Source organism: Macaca fascicularis, chromosome X (assembly GCF_037993035.2).
Source record: "Macaca fascicularis isolate 582-1 chromosome X, T2T-MFA8v1.1".
NCBI lineage: Eukaryota > Metazoa > Chordata > Mammalia > Primates > Cercopithecidae > Macaca > Macaca fascicularis.
Genome location: NC_088395.1, coordinates 117,210,417 through 117,230,812, shown reverse-complemented (window position 1 = coordinate 117,230,812; position 20,396 = coordinate 117,210,417). Strand labels below are relative to the sequence as shown.

The window sequence follows — 20,396 nt, the reverse complement described above, 5'->3', positions numbered from 1 at the left end:
GCCATGTTTTCTTTATCCAGTCTATCATTGATGGGCATTTGGGTTGGTTCCAAGTCTTTGCTATTGTGAACAGTGCTGCAATAAACATACGGGTGCATGTGTTTTTATAGTAGCATGATTTATAATCCATTGGGTATATACCCAGTAATGGGATTGCTGGGTCAAATGGTATTTCTGGTTCTAGATCCTTGAGGAACTACCACACTGTCTTCCAAAATGGTTGAACTAATTTACACTCCCACAAACAGTGTAAAAGTGTTCCTGTTTCTCCACATCCTTTCCAGCATCTGTTGTTTCCTGACTTTTTAAGGATCACCATTCTAACTGGCATGAGATGGTATCTCATTGTGGTTTTGATTTGCACTTTTCTAATGACCAGTGATGATGAAATTTTTTTCATATGTTTGTGGGCCATATAAATGTCTTCTTTTGAGAACTGTGTGTTCATATCCTTTGCCCACTTTTTGATGGGGTTTTTTTTTTTTTTCTTATAAATTTGTTTAAGTTCCCTATAGATTCTGGATATTAGCTCTTTGTTAGATGGGTAGATTGTAAAAATTTCCTCCCATTCTTTGGGTTGCCTGTTCACTCTGATGATAGTTTCTTTTGCTATGAAGAAGCTCTTTAGTTTAATTAGATCCAATTTGTCTATTTTGGCTTTTGTTGCCATTGCTTTTGGTGTTTTAGTCATGAATTCTTTGCCTATGCCTGTGTCCTGAATGGTATTGCCTAGGTTTTCTTCTAGGATTTTTATGATTTTGGGTCTTACATTTAAGTCTTTAATCCATCTTGAGTTAATTTTTTTATGAGGTGTAAGGAAGGGGTCCGGTTTTAGTTTTCTGCATATGACTAGCCAATTTTCCCAGCACCGTTTATTAAATAGGGAATCTTTTCCCCTGTTGCTTGTTTTTGTCAGGTTTGTCAAACATTAGATGATTGTAGATATGTGGCATTATTTCTGAGGCCTCTGTTCTGTTCCATTGGTCTATATATCTGTTTTGGTACCAGTATCGTGCTGTTTTGGTTACTGTAGCCTTGTAATATAGTTTGAAGTCAGATAGCATGATGCCTCCAGCTTTGTTCCTTTTGCTTAGGATTGTCCTGGCTATATGGGCTCTTTTTGTTTCCATTTGAAATTTAAAGTAGTTTTTTCTAATTCTGTGTTTTACAGAACTGGCAGATTTCTTGTAGTGCTGTATATCATCATTGGAAGCTCAAATGCCTATCAATGGAGAATCCTTATACTAGTTTCCTTTTAAAGCTTCTTTCAAATTTCAACACACTTGCTCCCTCCCAGCAGAATTTATAGAATTAGATGTTTGGCAGAGGCTCCCTAAGGTCATCTGCTTCTACTCACTTCTTCATCTCCAGCTTTGGTATGGAGCACTGGCATTAAAGTGCTCCCCCATGGAACCCAGCACATGGTAAGGAGAGACTTCACAATGGGTTTATTCCTCCCTGCTGTCTTCCACTTTGCCCTGATTCTGCGGATTTCAACTTCTCCTTCAAAAAATACAGAGAATACTTCCCCTGTCTCAGGGATTTGTCTCATGTCCCTTTGCCTTATGATTAGAGTGACTATGTAATTTACCATCTCAACCAAGGCACATTTTGAAAGCAAGAGCTGCAATCTTAATAATTATGCCTGCCAGAAAAACAGGCAATAAAACTGGATGGTCTGAGATAAATCCACTCTATGGCTACCCTATTTATGTTGTCTTGTATGGTTCAAAAGTGGCCACATGCTGGCTTAGTTTTGCTCTCTGAGGCTTATCTTCGTGGGTATCTCAGAATCTCATTGTACACTTAGTGCTTTTGAGAGAACAGGGTTTACTTCTCTGACCTGCTCAAGCCACCAGAGATTAATGGAAGCCATGGGAGTTAGAAACAGTCTGAATTTCAGCCTAGCTTTTGGCCACTTTTCAAATACTTGTTCTCCATTTCTCCCACTACCAGAAAGCCAACCCATTACAGCTTCATAGGGTACCACTCAGAGTATAGCTGAGGTTTGAATAAACAATACATGTGGCTTTTAAGGTTAAATGAATATTGTTTGACATACAGTACACTAGAGTTGTTTTTCATTTCGGTTCAAAAAATTGGTTAAAATTGTATCTTATTGCTTCTCGAAATTAACTAGGATCCATCTGTATCCATTAGAATCACTATTTTTTATTTTGTTTGGTTTTTTACAAAAAGCCTTGGCTGAATGAAAAAGCCTCCATCTCATTCAAGATAATTTTTCCAGTGATCAGACAAAAAGAGCAAAGAAACAGATTTTTTAGGGTATTGGTGCCTACTTTTTTTTCAACATATAATATCTAAGATTGCAAACAGACATACCTATTTTCAGCTATCCAGATAGACTATACCCAGGTCTAGAGAACCACTTATAGCTTTATAAAATGTCAACATCTGAGACGATAATTCCAGTTTAATTATGGGTTTAATTAAATAGAATAACTCAAATGTTAAAACCTTTAGCAGATACATTATAGACTTAACAGAACATTCAAGTTTAGAGAATGCAATTTTGATGACTTTGAAAGCTTGGAGACAACAGAAATGCTAACAGTCCCTAGTATTTATATATTTAATATATATAATTTATAATGTATATAGTATATCTTATATGTAAGTATAGTGTATATATACATATATGTGTGTATTTATATTCAGGTTAAATATCCCTTGTTGAAAATGCTTGGGACTGGAAGTATTTCAGATTTCCGATGCTTTTGGATTTTGGAATATTTGCATTGTACTTACCAGTTGTGCATCTATAATCTGAAAACCCCAAATCCAAAAATGCTCCAGTGAGAGTTTCCTTTGAGCATCGTCAGCACTCAAAAAATTTTGGAGCATTTTAGACTAGGGATACTGTATATCATACAGGTGTAGTATGATATATATTATATATCCTACAGGTTTAGTGTGTGTGTGTGTGTGTGTGTGTGTGAAAATGAAATAGGGAATCTTTTCCCCCCTTGCTTGTTTTTGTCAGGTTTGTCAAAGATCAGATGGTTGATATATAGGCTCCATTAGTTTTTAATGAAGTGTTGAAATTTAGGTATGCATTCTTGTCTGCAAATGCTCATCAAATACACGTCACAACACACTCATCTGATTTGTGTTCCAGGGTATTAGTAGTCTGCTCCTATGCCTGATAGTGAGTTGCCTCCTTGATTTGCCATCTTACCTCTCTGCTCATTTGTAACAGGGGCTATGTGCTTCTATAATGCTTTGAGATTCTGACTGGACTATAAGTATTTAAAGACACTCTTTAATTAAAATCCTTTTAAAAACTCTAGGGTATAAATTCAATAAACTGAACTTCTCAGAAGGCCAGCTAAGTAAACATTTTATGTCAATACCAATCATCAAATCTACATTTTAAAAGTACATTTGATGAAGAGAGCTAGTCTATCGTTTTTCTTTTGCAACTTGTTTTCTCCCTTTTGACTACTTAAATTAGGCTTGAAACCACATTATATAGCTTTTACATTTTGTTTTACCATTTGCTGGTAAATCTTTACTGGTTTCTATTCTTCTCTCTAGTCCCGTATTTTATTTGGCCCAGCCCCACTACTGCCCACTGAAACAAAGGGGACAGGTAAATCTAAGCTCATCCCTGCCCAATCACTGTCCCCAGCTCTCCAGATTTGCAACCCAAGAGTTGTCAGATACTGATTTCCCCTTTGCCTTCTTTCCCCATCATCAAATCTTCCTTCAGGGTCTCATCAGTTTCTTTTTATCTGTAGGAGTCTCATTCAATCCTTCTTGTGTGCACAGATGCTCATGGCCTATTACATATTACTATAGCAGCTTCCTGTATGGCCTCCCAGATTCGAGTTACTCCCCAACTAGTCTGCACTCCATTGCCAGAATGGGCTTCCACAAATATCATTTTTACCATAGGAACCCCTACAAAAAAATTGTCAACAGAATCAAATGTGAATTCTTCAGCCTTTTACAAAATTATATGTTTTTTCGAATTTTTACTGTTTGCTTTTTAAAATTTAATTATTTTCTTAAAATTTTGTGGGTACATAATAGGCGTATATATTTATGAGGTACATATGTTTTGATGCAGGCGTGCAATGTGAAATAAACACGTCATGGAGAATAGGGTATCCATCCCCTCAAGCTTTTATCTTTTGAGTTACAAACAATCCAATTGCACTCTTTACGTTATTTTAAAATGTACAAGTAAGTTATTATTGACTATAGTCACCCTATTGTGCTATCAAATAGTAGGTCCATGAAGCAATTATTTACTACCCCTATTTACCTCAACAACCCACCCCACTCTCATTCTCCCTCGCTCCCTCCTTCGCTCTCCTTCTCCTCCCTTTGTCTCTACATGTTCAATTACCAGCGTAATTTATCTTGTTTTCATATCTGAAGTTTCTACTCAAGCCACACCTTGCTTGCTGTCTCCGGTATGTGACTTGCTGTTTACAAAGCTCTGGTCCTTTGCCAGTGTCACCCCCTTTGGTTGAGGTACTCTGCCTGTATCACTGTCTGTTTATGCTGTACAGCATCTACTTCTAAAAATGTAACTTAATGGTTCTTTTAGGAAGCTTTCTACGATTACATCTGACTGAGCACTCCTCCCTTCAGTGTTGCCTAAGCATGTGTATTTCATTTGTATTTGCTTTTTGTGTGTGTTTTTAGGCTGTTTCCTATATTGATTTCCCATCACCTCCAACCTGGGTGTAAATATCCTGAGGGCAAGGGCCCAGCCTGATTTTTTCCTCTTTCTGCTGTAGTATCAGGCTCTTCACCCAAGAAGTGTTCAGTGTATGTTAACTGACTCTTGGGCATAATTTTCTAGTTATAAACATAGTTGAAATCATCTTTGTTTTACAGTAGTCAGTCAGGGTTTCTACAGAGTTCAGCTTGCAGTCTACCATCTTTACTCAGACATGGAATAAAACAGGCAGACAAGAGTATATATACTATTGACCAAGCACTTAATTCTGTATCTTTTACTGCAGTTCAATTCAATACATATATTGAGCGCCTGATGTGTACCCAGCAATATGCTAAGTGCTCCAGCCTGGTTATTCACAAACTCCTGCATCCATCAGAATCCCCTGAAAGGCTTGTCAAAACCCAGGATCACCAGCCCCCACCCTGAGTTTCTGACTTAGTGGGTATGGGTTGGGATCTGAAATTTGGCATTTCTAACAAGTTTCCAGGTGAAGCTGATACTGCTAGTCCAGGAAGCAGATTTTGAGAAGCAGTGGTCTAGGAGATACAGAGGTGGTCTAAGACATAATCTCTCATTCCAAGGAATTTACAGACTCTCTAGGGAGACAAGGAAAGTCCAGAAAACATTTAACAGTAATAAATATTGTACAGTGTTTTAGTATTTATTGATTTGGCAAATATTGAATAAGTACTAACTATGTCCCCAGCATTGCCCCAGATGTTACATCAATAAACACAATAGACAAAAATCCCTGCTGTCGTGGGGGGATTCTAATAGGGGAAAACAGACAATAAATAAAATATAAGAAATATGAGATAGTAATAAGTGCTAAGGAGTAAAAGCAAAGAGCAGGCATAAATATCAGATGGGCGTTGGAATTGTAGATAGGGTGGTCAGAGAAGGCCTCCCAGTTCCATCATTTGACAAGTATTTATTGAGCGACTGCTATGTATCAGGCATGGTTATAGATGATAGTGATATAGTAACACAGGTAATGAACCCTTTTCTTATGGAATGGACATACCTATTTGGGAGCCAGGTAACCTGGGGCTTTGGTGTTAATTCTCACAAACTCATTATTAGACTCTGAATGGCGACTTCCCCTCTCAGCCATGGTTTCTCCATCTGTTAAATGGAGCAGTTGGACAAAGTTATGCTTGACGTCCTCTATACTTCTAAAACTTCAGGACGCTTAGTCCTTTAGGCAATCAGAAATATGTAAGAGTGTTGGAAGAAGACTTTGTAGACGAGAGAAAACCTAAATGGTTTTCACAGGCATGGGGAAGCTATGGGGCATGGGAGATGGAAGGTAATTTCAGAAGAAGAATAACATGAGCTAAAGCACGGAAGCAACAATGGGAGTCCCGTGTTCAGTGAAGAGCAAATAGCTCAAAGGGTTCCCATTGTAGAGCAGCTGAGATCATTGGGTGGGAGGTAGGTGTTCAATAAAGATGAGGTAAGGGGTGATTGTAGAGAGTCTTGGTTGGGAACCCACTGAGGATTTTGATCAGGGAATGACACGATTATACAATCAAAGTGGTGTTTTACTGTTTTACGAAGATTAACCTAGAACTAGTTAAATCTTCAACATTCATTATTTTTTCATCAGATAATGTTTGAATTATGAAGATTCACAGCTATACTTTGTTATAAGTCACTGCCTGATTCTAATATTGCTATCAAACTAATGTTTAGGTCGTTTTCAAGCCCTAAAAGCCTATGATACTGCGTAATCTCCCCTAACACTACTACCACATGCTTGAACCGGTAACATGTTACTCTTTGTGTGTGTGTGTGACAGAATCTGGCTCTGTTGCCCAGGTTGGAGTTCAGTAGCATCATCTCGGCTCACTGCAACCTCCACCTGCCAAGCTCAAAACAGTTCTTCTACATCAGCCTCCCAAGTAGCTAGGACTATGGGTACACACCACCATGCCCGGCTAGTTTTTGTATTTTTTGTAGAGACAGGGTCTCCCTGTGTTGCCCAGGCTGGTCTCAAACTCCTGAGCTCAAGCGATCTGCCTGCTTCAGCCTCCCAAAGTGCTGGGATTAAAGGCATGACCCACTGCACCCAGCCTGTTACTCTTATGAAGGCTTGAGAGAGTAATCAGAATAGAAAATTCTTAGTACTTACACTTTTTGGTGTTCCTGGTTATCTTATAAAATATTTGTTGAATATTAGGTTTATCTTCAGCCATATGTACAATTTAAATAGTACTCATTTCAAGTGATGCAAACATCTCTAAGACAAGGCTCTTCCCATTCGCTTGCTTGGTCATAAGTACACAAGAGCAATATTCTTGGAAATTAACCTCTTGTTTTTTAATTAGCTGAGGTATATCCACATCTCTTGTGTGTTCATTGCTCTAGAAGCTGAAAGTAGAATATTCTTCTTATAAGCAGTTACTTTGGAAGATAATGATAAGGAGTTCTCTGTCCAAAGAGTGGGTCATGTAGACCTAGAGAAAGGTGTGTCATAAGAAATTATGACAGATCAAATCCTCAAAACTCATTGTTTAATGGTAGTTTAAACAAAAGTTAAATATGACCTACAAAATACTTAACTGTCATGAAGTAAAATGAGCAAAAGTGACAATGATGGCTAAATTAGGTGGAAAGTGATTATTTTCCTTTCATTTTCCAAATTTTGCATAATGTTGCTAGGTCATCTATTTAGAAAGTGGCAACTTTCTTCAGAGTTGTTTTGGAAAATGAGGCACACCCAGAGAAATCTTTCACAACCGCTTTTTGAAGGACAGCCACAAAAGCAAAAACACTTCGAGAACTTTGGGATCATAGTATCAAAATGTTGCTGGGTCACAAGGGTGATAGCTTTCCCTTCTATGAATGTGATTTGCTCTTTATTTCTTTTTAATAAACAGGGGATGGAGAATTGTCATGGGAACATTCTGATGGTGATATCTTCCGACAGCCTGCCAACAGAGAAGCAGTAAGTGTGAATAGCTCAAATAATTCAACACTCCACAGCATCAGGCCAAGCTTTCCTCTCCCCATGGCTACTATTCTAGCAAATCCAAAAAAAAAAAAAAAGACCCCGATTTCTAACACCATTTTTCTTCCCTTTTCTCAAAGTTTTGAATGTCATCACCAACTGGAAACCATTTAAGTACACTGTAAAATTGGTAACTGGAAGCAGGAAATGTGCACAAAGAAACCATAGCCCCAGCCCTTTGTCTAGGTCAGAAGTTGGTATTCTTTTAGGATGACTTGCCAAGTCTATGTATGTTCTCTAAGGAAGCCAGGTCACTCCTCCTGTCTTCAACAGTGAGGACCTTCTATGGGGTTGTAAGATACAACCATCTTTTTGGTTGGATTTGGTAGGTACTTCAGATGTGTCCACATAAACTCTCTCCCAAGCCTTAGGCGCTCAGTCATGCAGTTGGAAGAGAGGAAAGGTAGCAGTCTGGATTCTCCTCCCTTCAGCCTGGCAATGTCTCCCTTCTGTTCTCTGCACTAATCTCAGAATAAGCCTCACAAGTAGGCATCTTTCTATGTAAGTAATAGCATCTTTTGTTCTTTTGTATTTTGAAGTAATTTACAAACTAGAATTCCTCTCTAAAAATATATGTCTAAGAAGAGTTACACTTCAAATTTCTTAAAATCCGAAAAGGAGATGTTCCAATTCAAAGAATGTATCATACAAAATGCACAGTGGTGACCATTGCACATAAATAGGTATTCATCACATCCTTGTACAAAAAAAGTATGCAAGGACATTCATTGCATTGTTGTTTTCATAAAAGCAAAACAAATGGAGACAACCTAAATGTCTACTATGGACTTGGTGTGTACATCCAATTAATGGGACACTGTACAATTGTTAAAAAGAATATGGTACGTCTAAATGTAGTAAAGTGAATCGAGCTCCAAGATATATTAAGTAACAAAACAAGGTGCAGAATGAAATTTTACACTACCACTTCTTTATGTAAAAATTGTATGTGCATGTGTATAAATGTATATAAACCAATCTGGAAGGTCACATACCAACATGTCAGGTGTGCTAATCTTAAAAGAGTAGAAGCAGGCAGGTGGAAAGGTAGATTTTGACTCTTTATATTTTCTGTATAATCTGATATTTTCCCATAAGCATCAATTATTTTTGTAATAAAATATAATCGATTTTCTAAAACCTTAGAACATCACAGCAAATATTGTATATAAGGCAGGAGTCCAGGGAATTACAGGGCAAGCCTGAGGATATTGAGCATATGAAGAAGGTGTTGATAGGGGATGCAGTAGAATGACTCATACAAACATCACAGTGCTGCTGAGGCTGGGCTTCCCGGTCATCACATGGGCCACTTCTGACTTGCATGCTCCCAGCTTGCCAACACCCAACCCAATGATTAAGCAGTGAGATGGAACCATTTCTATTTGTCTTACTGTCTATCAGTATTATTTTCTGGACACTGCTGTTTCTGAATAGTTGCAGAAGAATTGGGGAGAAGGGGTTTGGAGAACAGTACTCTGGAACTCTCAAAAAATCAGCATCCTGCAAGAGAGGGTGGGCTTCCCTGTTTGCTGGTTAATATAAACCCTGAGGAAAGATGTTCTCCATGCAACTCTATCTGCTTTATAGTAAGTGAGATTCCTTCCAGAGCCTGACAGGAGATGACGTCAGTCTCAGTTTTCTGTGTTGTGTGTTCCTCTTTTTCTCAGCCCCGATTTTTTATTGTGGTAGGAAGTTGAGCGTGGCTGAATTAGTGACTGTCAACCAGATGTCATTCTAAAACAAATTTAGGGTTCAGTCACCTTAAGCTGTGTGGCTTATTCCCTGAGAGGCCCCCACACTAAGCACTGTGGCCACCTTAGCAGTCTTGCTGGTAATGCCATGAATTAGCCTTTCTTCTTGACTTCATTTTACACTGTCCTCAACTCCAACGCTTATCTTTCAGCTTCATTGGCAGGCCTAGTGATAGTACTTCCTGTAGCAAAAAAGGTCAGGTACAGAATGTGGGCCCTTGAAATAGTTGTTGATTTTCAAAGTTCAAGACCTATCTTTAGAAACAAACATTTGGGCCTGGTAGACCAAAATGGCCATATGGTTTCACTTTATTATAAATAAATATTTTCCTTTGTTCTGAAAGGGATAGATATTGTGGGATATGATTTGAATAATAAATAGCATCTGTAGTAATGGAAAAATATATACCTGGCGCGTAGTAGTCACCCAATAAATAAGTGTTGAATGAATGGGTGTGGGAGGTGGCGTAAAATGTGTGTGATGGTATAGTGGGGAGGGGGCTCCTCATTAATTTTAATGCACAGGAATTTGTCTCAAATCAGAAATAAACTCCAAATTTGTTGTTTGCTCTTGACCAGCCTAAAATGAGAAAATAGGAGAATCCCTTCTGAATATCCTTTGCAGGCCCAACTTCCTCAGGGGAAGAAGAAAAGGCAGCCCTAACAACACATTTCCTATCCAGTAGACTGTCCTTTTCGTAAACTGTTCCTATTTACCCCAAACCAGCAAAACCTCTGTTCAACAGAAATACAGCTGACTGGTTTCTTTTGCCAAGTGGTCTGAAAACCATCAGCTTAGCAAGTTTTATGAAGTGCACAGGAAGGGGAACCAGTGGTTCAAATATGACCCCTTTGTAAAAACCTGAAACAGTTTTTGTTTGATTTCTAAGTTGTAATTTCTCATGAATTGGTCCTCCTGCCATTGATGGGGAGTATGTGCACGCGTGCACACGCTTGCGTGTGTGTGTGTGTGTGTGTGTGTGTGGAGTGGTGTGGTACGTGGGGAGGAAGAAGTAGGCACAGACTAGAAAGCCAAAAGATGAAAGCATGGATAATTTTGTTTTGGACAACAGCCAAGCCCTGATTTTTGCCCCCAGTAGATTACATTGAAATGTACCATTAAACAAAGTGAAAGGGTTTGGGATAGAAACAACATGAAACAGATAAAAATCCATGTCTCATTCACATTGTCAGAACAATGGTTTGGGACGGAAATTGGCCTAAGTGTCTTCCAGCCAGGGATAGTCCTAGGTTCGTAGTGATTAAGATACAATGTTTTAATGGCTGTATGGATTAGAATATATTCTGAAGCCGCTTTTTAAATTAAACTTTTTTATTTTGAGATAACTATAGATTCACTTGCAGCTGTAGGAGATAATACAGAGAGATCCCATATTCCCTTTGCCCAGCTTCCCCAAATGGTAACATCTTGAAAATCTATAGTACAATATCACGAACATGAGGGCCCTTTCTGGACCCTGATGTTTTCTTGTCTGCACCAATAAAACTCTTACATTGTAGACTTTAGAACATGAAATTCCTGGGGAGCCTCTACAATAGTGGGGATTTTTCAACACCAGAAAAGAATTGTTTTAGAGCCACCTCTGAAGCCTGAAATATTTTTCAGTCTTTCAAGTAAGTAAATCAAAAAATACCAAAATACTGAGCAAAATAAAAGATCATAGCTATATGGTCATTTCTAACTGGTTTTGACCTGCTCTCTCAAGCAGCCTATTTGCAGCTAATTTTTAAGATGAGCTCCAATTTCGCTTACTTCAGGGCATTAATAACCTTTTTCTCCTTTGCTCTGAGTTACAAGGTCAGAATGGCCCCTCATAAGTCTCTTTCATTTGTTTACGGGAGGAACTCTTAAAAGAACCATTACCCTTAAATCAAAGTCGCACACCGCCACCACCCACTCCAGCCCCCAAACAGAAGATCCTTTATGTCAGTGATTCCCAACCTTGGCTTCAAACCAGAGACTCTTGGGGAGTATATAAAAATCCTAATGCCCAGGCCTTCCCCCAAACCACTTACATAAGGATCCCTCGGAGTGGGACCCAGGTATGAGTATTTTTTACAGCTCACCAGGTAATTTTAGTGTATAGCCAAAGTGGAGTATGTGGTATATGTGGTGGTGAACATTGTAGCTGAATGAACTTCCGTATCTGAAAGAACTTGTCTTTGGAGCAGCTTTTAGTCAAATGGTTATAGACCACTGAGTTTGACTGGACATTCTCTCTTCCACTTTCTCCTTCTTCTCCTTCTCTTCCTCCTTCTGTTCATCTTCCCCCCACTTCTACCATCTCCAAAACTCAATCTTCGTAGTCAGCTTGAATAAACTGCCTCTCCTCCCTGGCTTCACTTTGTAAAACAAAAGACTTCAACAAGATTAGGTTCTAGGGGACTGACTGGTCTACAATAGGGTCTGTGATCAAAATTCTTGAGGATTTTTTTTTTTTTTTTTTTTTTTGAGACGGAGTCTGGCTCTGTCGCCCAGGCTGGAGTGCAGTGGCCGGATCTCAGCTCACTGCAAACTCCGCCTCCCAGGTTTACGCCATTCTCCTGCCTCAGCCTCCCGAGTAGCTGGGACTACAGGTGCCCGCCATATCGTCCGGCTAGTTTTTTGTATTTTTTTGAGTAGAGACGGGGTTTCAACGTGTTAGCCAGGATGGTCTCGATCTCCTGACCTCGTGATCCGCCCATCTCGGCCTCCCAAAGTGCTGGGATTACAGGCTTGAGCCACCGCGCCCGGCCGAGGATTTTTTTTTTCGTCATGATCATTGTCCTACCATTATGATATGTCCCAGGTCTGAGACGTTGGTGCTAAAGAATAGCTTTTTATTTTGTGTTCACCATCATGAGTCAGAGAACTTCTTGTACTTGCAGCTTATCCTAGGTCAACAACCTTCCCTCTCCAATTCTATCCCAGTCTAACTGCTTCTTTTTAGGATCAGTGGGACACCAACCAGCCAAACTGTCCTCTCTGTGTTCCTTTGGCAAAACTTTGCCAAACTTCAAAAAGGACAGAGCAACCTGTAATGGCCTTTGTGGAATGTGAGCAATTATGGCAGAGAAGTACGAGCCATTGTGGGAATGAGGAATATTTGCACTGAGAATCCTATCCATGTGCATGAAAACAAATTGATGCAGATTCTTATTTGTGTGAATTTTGATAGCAATGCACCAGTGTAGGCTCCTCTTAGATAGAGAAAATAATGTCTTTCAAAAGGCTAAAAACAGTCCTCTTACTTCAGCTCCTGTTTACTCTCCCTTTCCCCTACCAGTGGCCCCTTCCTGCCAGGAGAGCAATAATAGTTCCCAAAGCGAAATTTGCAACATGTGTGTCTGGCCCATAACTTTAATCAGTGTTTTATGGGATGATATGGTCAGGGGACCCCATAACTATCTTCCCAAGGTTCCTCACTATTTCTGTCACTGAATATAAAGATCTTCCTTTTCAATTGCCTGTGAAAGATTTTTTTAATGGGTTCCCCCTCCTTCACCCCTAACAATTGCGTACAAAATACAATTAATCTTACTTGGCTTTAAGCCTTAAGGTTCCATTCTTCATTCATTTCATCTTTTTCTACCCCCAGCCTACTTTAGCTTCTGGGAGAGGGGTGGGTAGCACAATAGTCTGGTCATCATGTGTGTTGAACCCTTGCTGAAAGATTGCTTGTATGACAAGACTCTAAGCTTTTCTTAGGTGCCAGTTTTGTTCACTCAACAAATATTTGATGAGCACCTTCTAGATGCCAGGCACTAAATTCTAGACACTGGAGATGTAGCAGTGAACAAAAAGTCCTTGATTTGTAGAGCTTACATGCCAATACTGTCGTGTACTATCAATTCTTCTATCTATAAAATACCTAGGGTATTTGTACTGTGCTGTATTATCTTATGCCATTACCTGTGTTTAGAGTCTCAGTACATCTTATCAAGACTATACTCGAATCTCATCTTTTCCTCCTATCCAGTTCACCCAATGCATGATCAGGATTCAATGCTCTGAAACAGTTCCAATTACATTACTTCTCTAACTTAAAAAAAAAAAAAATCCCTCAAAGCCTTCTATGCCCTCACCTCTATTGCTTACCAAATAAAGTCTTCACCCCTTAGCCTGTAATTTAAAGTCCTCCATGATCTGGCTTCAACCCACTTTTGGAATGTTATCCTGCAACTGTTCCCTTTTATGGACTCGATGTTCTCTGCTTCACCTTCTCAACTTGGAAACCTCTGCCTGGACTACTCCCCTTATACTCTGGCTGTAAAAAAGTCTACCCATCCTTCATGGCCCAGATCACAAACCCTCCCCAACTAGAAGCTCTCTCTTTCTCCTCCTGATTTGCGCAGGACTTCTTACTTCTTCTGCGGCCTCTATTTACATTCTGCCTTGCGTGCAGACTAATGTCTTAACTCTTAAACTGAAATGTGAGAGTCTTGGCAGCAGGAAGGACACTTTAACCTTTTTGGCTCTTTTCTCCCTAAGAAGTTTGCATGTGAATCTAGTCCTATCTTTTAGAAGAAGAGAGATAAACCTCAGCATGTTGCCAATGATGCTTTTACATGACCACATCCCTGTTTCTATTGGTGTAGGTGAGCATGCAGCTGAAATAAGAGCTCACCACTATAAATCAAAATTATTGAATGACTTCTAATGTGTATAACTTAATCTCTGTGATCTCATTGGTGGCTTTTGGATGAAAATTGTTCTTGTCATTTTACAGAGACATTCTTACCACCGCTCTCACTATGATCCTCCACCAAGCCGACAGGCTGGAGGTCTGTCCCGCTTTCCTGGGGCCAGAAGTCACCGCGGAGCTCTTATGGATTCCCAGCAAGCATCAGGAACCATTGTGCAAATTGTCATCAATAACAAACACAAGCATGGACAAGGTAAGGGGCATCCTTCTTTTGTATACTTCCACAACAGGGCCTCAGCAGCCCTGGTCTTTGCAGGGCTGGAGCTGGGAAAGGACTCTTTCTCCCAGGAATAGCCCATATTCACTTGTGGCTCATTTAGCATCAAGTCCATAAAGTGGGTATAGTCAGGTGACTCCAGGAGACTCTTTGGACTTCCTTAAATGCAGCCAAAAGAGCATAGTCTGGCCCCTTTTGTGCTTATGAAATAGCCTCTTGTATTTTCTCAATTGCCCCTGGGGATTGTAGGTCATTTGGGAAAATTCCTTGGGTCTTTAACAGAAAGAGTGATTGTCTGTGTTTTAGTAGGGGACCCAACATTCAAAGGTACTCAGTGCCCAACATCACTGAAGCTCTTATCTATACCTTAGAAATAGCAATTCTCACACCTCAGTGCACCCCAGATTATCCTGGGCTTCTCGTTAAAGATACATATTCCTGGCCCCACACTCAGATTCTGGTTGAATATGTAGCATATGAGACTGTCCTTAGAAATGAGTAATCCAGGTGCAGTGGTTCATGCCCCCCAGCACTTTGGGAGGTTGAGGCAGGAGGATCACTCGAAGCCAGGGGTTCAAACTAGGCTGGACAACATAACAAGACTCTACAAAAAAAAAATTTAATGAAAAAAAAAATTAGCCAAGTATGGTAGTGAGTGCTTGCAGTCCTAGCTACTTGGGAGGCTAAGACAGGGGGATCACTTGAGTCCAGGAGTTCAAGGTTACAGTGAGCTATGATTGTGCCATTACACTCCATCCTGGGTGACAAAGTGAGACCCTGTCTCTAAATTAAAAATTTTAAAAAGGTAAAAGAGTAATCCAGTGAGAAATCCCAAAACCACCTGGCTGAGCACCAGGAAGACTGATCAGGTTAAGACTGACATGCTGTCCACTTAGTTGATCAACTGGCTACAACAGGCACCCACAGACTTCCATAGCTTCCAATTTCTTCTTGCACAGCATTTTCTGGCCTCCACCTGCTCCCTGCGCCCCCGCCCCGCCCCGCCAAGCACGCACATACCAGTAGCAGGAGTCAGGGGAGGAGAAACTCAATCAAACAATTGACTGCTTCTTACTTTTTTAGGCCTCCTGTCAACTAGCTCGTTGGAGCAAGGGCTCAGCTGGTTCCTTTTATGAAACCACAAACATGTTTTGTTTCCTTTAAAGGGAAAACAAATCAAAAGCAGTTCTCTGAATGGGTTAAAAGCAATAAATTATTAAACCAAATGATTGAATAACATGGGTGAAAAACAATCCGTTACAAAGAACTCCTACCATAAATCTCAACAAAGCTAGTCAAGCCAAAGCTAGTTGATCACATCTGTTACTAGTTAGATGTAAATTTCAGATTACAGATAAAAAAATTAAATTGCTTTTGAAATTTGCAGGCTTAAAAAAATTCAAAATAAAACTGTTAATGGAAAATGGTGATGTATTAGAAGAATTGGAAATACTTACTATCGATCTGTGTTTGATTTGAATTTTATTATTTTTAAGTTCCAAGGATTTCTGATAAAAGTTTATGAAATAAGGAGGGAGAGTTAGGTTAAGATAGTTTGATTTTCAATTCTAAATTGCCTCCAATAGATTCCATTTGTTGTGAAAGTATTTCAAAGCTTTTTAAAGGTGTAGGGAAATGGATTTTGAAAATCCTAAATCCCACAATTTCCACAAGGTCTCTTTAATTTCAGGGCAGAGGCTCATCCCTTGATTTTCTCCATGGCCTACAAAAACCCCAGCTGGTTTACATTTATTCATTTGCCCCCACTGATTTGGATGCAACAGTTCTATTCTGACCTTTCTAATATAGTTCACTGAGGAATCACTTGTCACCACCCCCAACTCCCAAGCTGGATGATTCAAAATCATCCCGAGAATTTTTTGGGTAAGGAGAGGGTTGTGTTTCCTTGTCGAGAATTAACCTCACCCCATTCCACTGCAGAGTTTGAGCTCTCACCCAGTCTAGACCATTCCTTTAGTCCAAATGTTCAGGGGAGAGGGAACCTAGCCATATAACACTGGGAGTCCTGCCTGCCCTGCTCAGCATGGGTCGTTCTTTTCCTTAGATCTCTTGCTAATAATGTGGTCCTCTGATATATCTACTTGGCTCCTTGTTAGCATCAAATAAGAAAAATGATAGGACTCCACCATTTTGAACTTGAATCCAGCCTAAATTTTCTTGAAGCATACTATATATCCACTTGATCACACTGTCTAGAAGGGAACATCACTGTTTGGGGAGAAAAAAAGAGGTAGGGGCAGGAAAGAGAACAGCACATCTGGCCTGTCTTGTGTGATCCTGTCCACAGCCCTGACCTCACAGTTGAGGTGTCAGCTCTCCATTTTGTCTCATTGTAATATTGTGAGCCACTCCAGTTTAGGTTATTGGAAATCTTTACATGGGTTGACCACTTAGAGTGTCCAGTATTCTAGCAGCTCTTGCAAAGGACAGGAAAAGGCAGCCAACATTATTCTTATATCTTAATGCGACTCAGTGGACTTGATGAGAAAGAGCCCAGTGATTCATCCTTCTGAGGCCATTGTCTTGCAGCCAAATCAGCCAATTCCTAGAAATGCCTCAAGTGGGACTGTGGGACTATTTCTCCCCAACAGCCCAGCCTAAAGTGATACAACCCACCCTAGAGATGTTGTTGATTGGGATGCCCACAGGTTTCCCTGGGTGTGATGAGGTGATGGGAATAATAAGAAACACACTCAGTCCTAGTCATGACTTGAAATCTCCACAATGTCTCAGCACTCTCAAAAAAGGAGATAACTCATCCTCAGACTTCCCCATCTGCAGCCCTGTGCAGTTCTTATCTTGGAGCCTAGGTCCATGCCTTATAGTAGGAGCCAGATATATTTGGTGTTGATTTGCATAGAAAGATGCTCCTGTGGCCCCTTCCCTTTTTAGGCTCCTCAGCCTGCATCCCAGATGCTTGCTCCGTTTTTTGGGTGTGTCAGGGGAGGGGACAGGGTCTCGCTATGTCACCCAGGCTGGAGTGCAATGGCGCCATCATGGCTCACCGCAGTCTCGACTTCCCGGGCCCAAGTGATCCTCCCACCTCAGCCTCCCAAGTAGCTGGGACTACAGGCATGCACTCCCACACCTGGCGATTTTCGTATTATTATTTTTGTAGAGACTGGGGTCTCTCTTTGTTTGCCAGCTGGTCTTGAACTCTTGGGCTCAAGGGATCCTCCTGCCTCGGCCTCCCAAAGTGTTGGGATTACAGGCAGGAGCCACCACACCCAGCCAGATGCTTGCTCTTTTAAGGCCCTTCAGAAGACATGGGGCCAATGACTTAACTTCCCACTTAACAAATGTCAGACTGCCAAAGGATATCTGTGAAGCAAGCAGTGATCAGCTGTAGCCAAATATCTATAGCCACTATGAGGTGGGAGACTGAGGAAACTGCCTGAAGATTAGAGGCATAAAAGGCTATCCTTTCACAAGTTACCCAGGAGGCCGGTTGGTCCTTTCTCAATCTTGACTTACCACCTTCCTTCCCACACCAAAGAGTGCCCAACACCATTAAGCTTCATACTTATATATGTTGGTGGATCAGACAGACTCATAGCATTTGACATTCTGAATGGATTTGCTTCAGGATCTGGAAGAAACTGTCCCTTTGGGAAGAGCAGTAATTTTTGCATCTAGCCTCCATGGAAAGCAAATCTCCCAAGGAAATTTTCATGCCTGGAAGCACATCCACTTGAGGCATACAAATTTTCTATAGAATTGAAAACACTAACATTACATTCTACTAGAGATAGAACTCTGCTTTCATGCATTCATTTATTCTCTCATATATATATATATATATATATAGCTGGGCTCGGTGGCTCACGCCTGTAATCCGAGCACTTTGGGAGGCAGGCGGATCACGAGGTCAGGAGATCGAGACCATCCTGGCTAACACGGTGAAACCCCGTCTCTACTAAAAATACAAAAAAAATTTAGCCTGGCGTGGTGGAGGGCACCTATAGTCCCAGGTACTTGGGAGACTGAGGCAGGAGAATGGCGTGAACCCGGGAGGTGGAGCTTGCAGTAAGCCGAGATCGCACCACTGCACTCCAGTCTGGATGACAGAGCAAGGCTCCATCTCAAAAAAGAAATATATATATATAGGCTGCGTGTGGTGCCTCATGCCTGAAATCTCAGCACTTTAGGAGTCTGAAGCAGGTGGATCTCTTGAGTCTCAGAGTTTGAGACCAGCCTGGGCAACACAGGGAGACCCCGTCTCTACAAAAATTAAAAAAAAAAAAAAAAAGTAGCACAGCATGGTGGTGCATGGTAGTCCCAACTACTCGGGTGACTGAGGTGGAAGGATTGCCTCAGCCCGGGAAGACAAGGCTACAGTGAGCCACGATCACACTACTGCAGCCTGGGTGACAAAGCAAGATCCTGTCTCAAAATACATATATATATAGACTGCCTACTATGTGTGAGGCCATTTATAAGCATCCAGAAGCTGCTGCTGAAGAATTTGGAGAAACTGCTGTGAGTAGAATATGGCCCAAGCTGTTTTTTGGTCACAGATACTACTCGGTAAACATAGCCCCATGGCTATGACAAGAACAAAAGATGGTTGATGTGTTAAGTAGTTCAGGGCTTGGGTTCTGAATATAGGGTTCCATTTTAGCTCTTTAGCTTTTAATTGCTAATACTACATTCTCTTTCAGTGTGTGTTTCCAATGGAAAGACCTATTCTCATGGAGAGTCCTGGCACCCAAACCTCCGGGCATTTGGCATTGTGGAGTGTGTGCTATGTACTTGTAATGTCACCAAGCAAGAGTGTAAGAAAATCCACTGCCCTAATCGATACCCCTGCAAGTATCCTCAAAAAATAGATGGAAAGTGCTGCAAGGTGTGTCCAGGTAAAAAAGCAAAAGGTGCGTTGGTTGGAGGCCCTGCCTTTGGTTGACTGAGATTCCCACATAGTCTTTCTAAGCTTTCTTTGGGCATCAGAAATATAACCTTTCATATAATTATAATGATAATATTTCTAATAATAATGAATTTCATTCTCTCCTCTCTTGAAAGACTGAAAAGACAGTTGCTTGGAAGAAATTTACTACCCAGAAATATGCTTGTGTCTACCACACCTCTCATGTATCCCTGAGTGTTGAACTTACCTGCTTTTCTAAATAGTAGAGAATTTAGGCTATCATGTTGATTAGGAAGAACAGTAGCAGCTTTCATTTATATCACTATTAAACCCATCAAAGTACAATCACATCCATTTCCCTTTTAAGACAGGACAAGAGGCAGGTGAGTTAGAGTAGAAGGAGACCAGGTTCTGATCCAAGCCTAAGGTGTTGAGTGACCTTGGAGATGTGCCATATCCACTCTGAGCCTCATTAGCCTTATCTGTACAATTGAAAGTTTAGAAAAATTATCTGTAAGCTCCCTTCTAACACTAGAATCCTATAATTATATTGTTATTTATCTTTTAAAGATAAGAAAACTGAAGTACATAAAGTCAAATGACTTGCCCAGATTCATTCAACTAATCGATCATAAAACCAAGGCCTATAACCCAAGTCGCTTCCAGCCCATTGTTTTTTCTATGCCAATAGAAAATATTGACTGATAAAAAAAGACAAGTTAATTATTTAAATTGTAGTTTTTAAAACATGAGCTAAATAAAATATTTTTTTATCATTGATTGATACTAGGATTTATCAATCCCTAATAATGGGGTTGACAGAATATAGGATGGGTAATCAAGCATTCTGTCTCTGGTGTGCCACAGGTTTCCTGTGTGATCTATAACAAGTCACTTCACCCCTCTGAGCTTCAGTTTCCTTCTTTGCAAAATGAGAGGGTCAGAGTAGATTTTTTGGGGGGCCCTTACAGCTCCAGCATTCTAAGAGTCAATGATTTAGTCAATCCCAGGCACATGAATTCATCATTTTTTATGCTTTCTGCAAAGCATTTTTATAAACAGAGATGAAAATTCAAACATTTTAAAAAGCAGGTAGAGAGC

General features: G+C 40.4%; 1 protein-coding gene across 8 annotated transcripts in view; it reads left to right on the top strand.

Moving 5' to 3' along the window:
• CHRDL1 (chordin like 1) overlaps positions 1–20,396 on the top strand; it is a 121,418-nt gene that overhangs the window by 87,315 nt on the left and 13,707 nt on the right. For 4 of the 8 annotated variants that reach the window (XM_045384503.2, XM_005594370.4, XM_074029367.1 and 1 more), the window contains exons 7-9: positions 7,600–7,667; positions 14,215–14,383; positions 19,090–19,284. In XM_045384503.2, coding sequence (XP_045240438.2) covers positions 7,600–7,667; positions 14,215–14,383; positions 19,090–19,284 — 432 coding nt within the window. Of the gene's footprint in view, positions 1–7,599; positions 7,668–14,214; positions 14,384–19,089; positions 19,300–20,396 lie in introns of all 8 variants that reach the window. The other 4 variants (XM_005594368.4, XM_005594365.4, XM_074029365.1 and 1 more) reach the window with 1 other exon arrangement.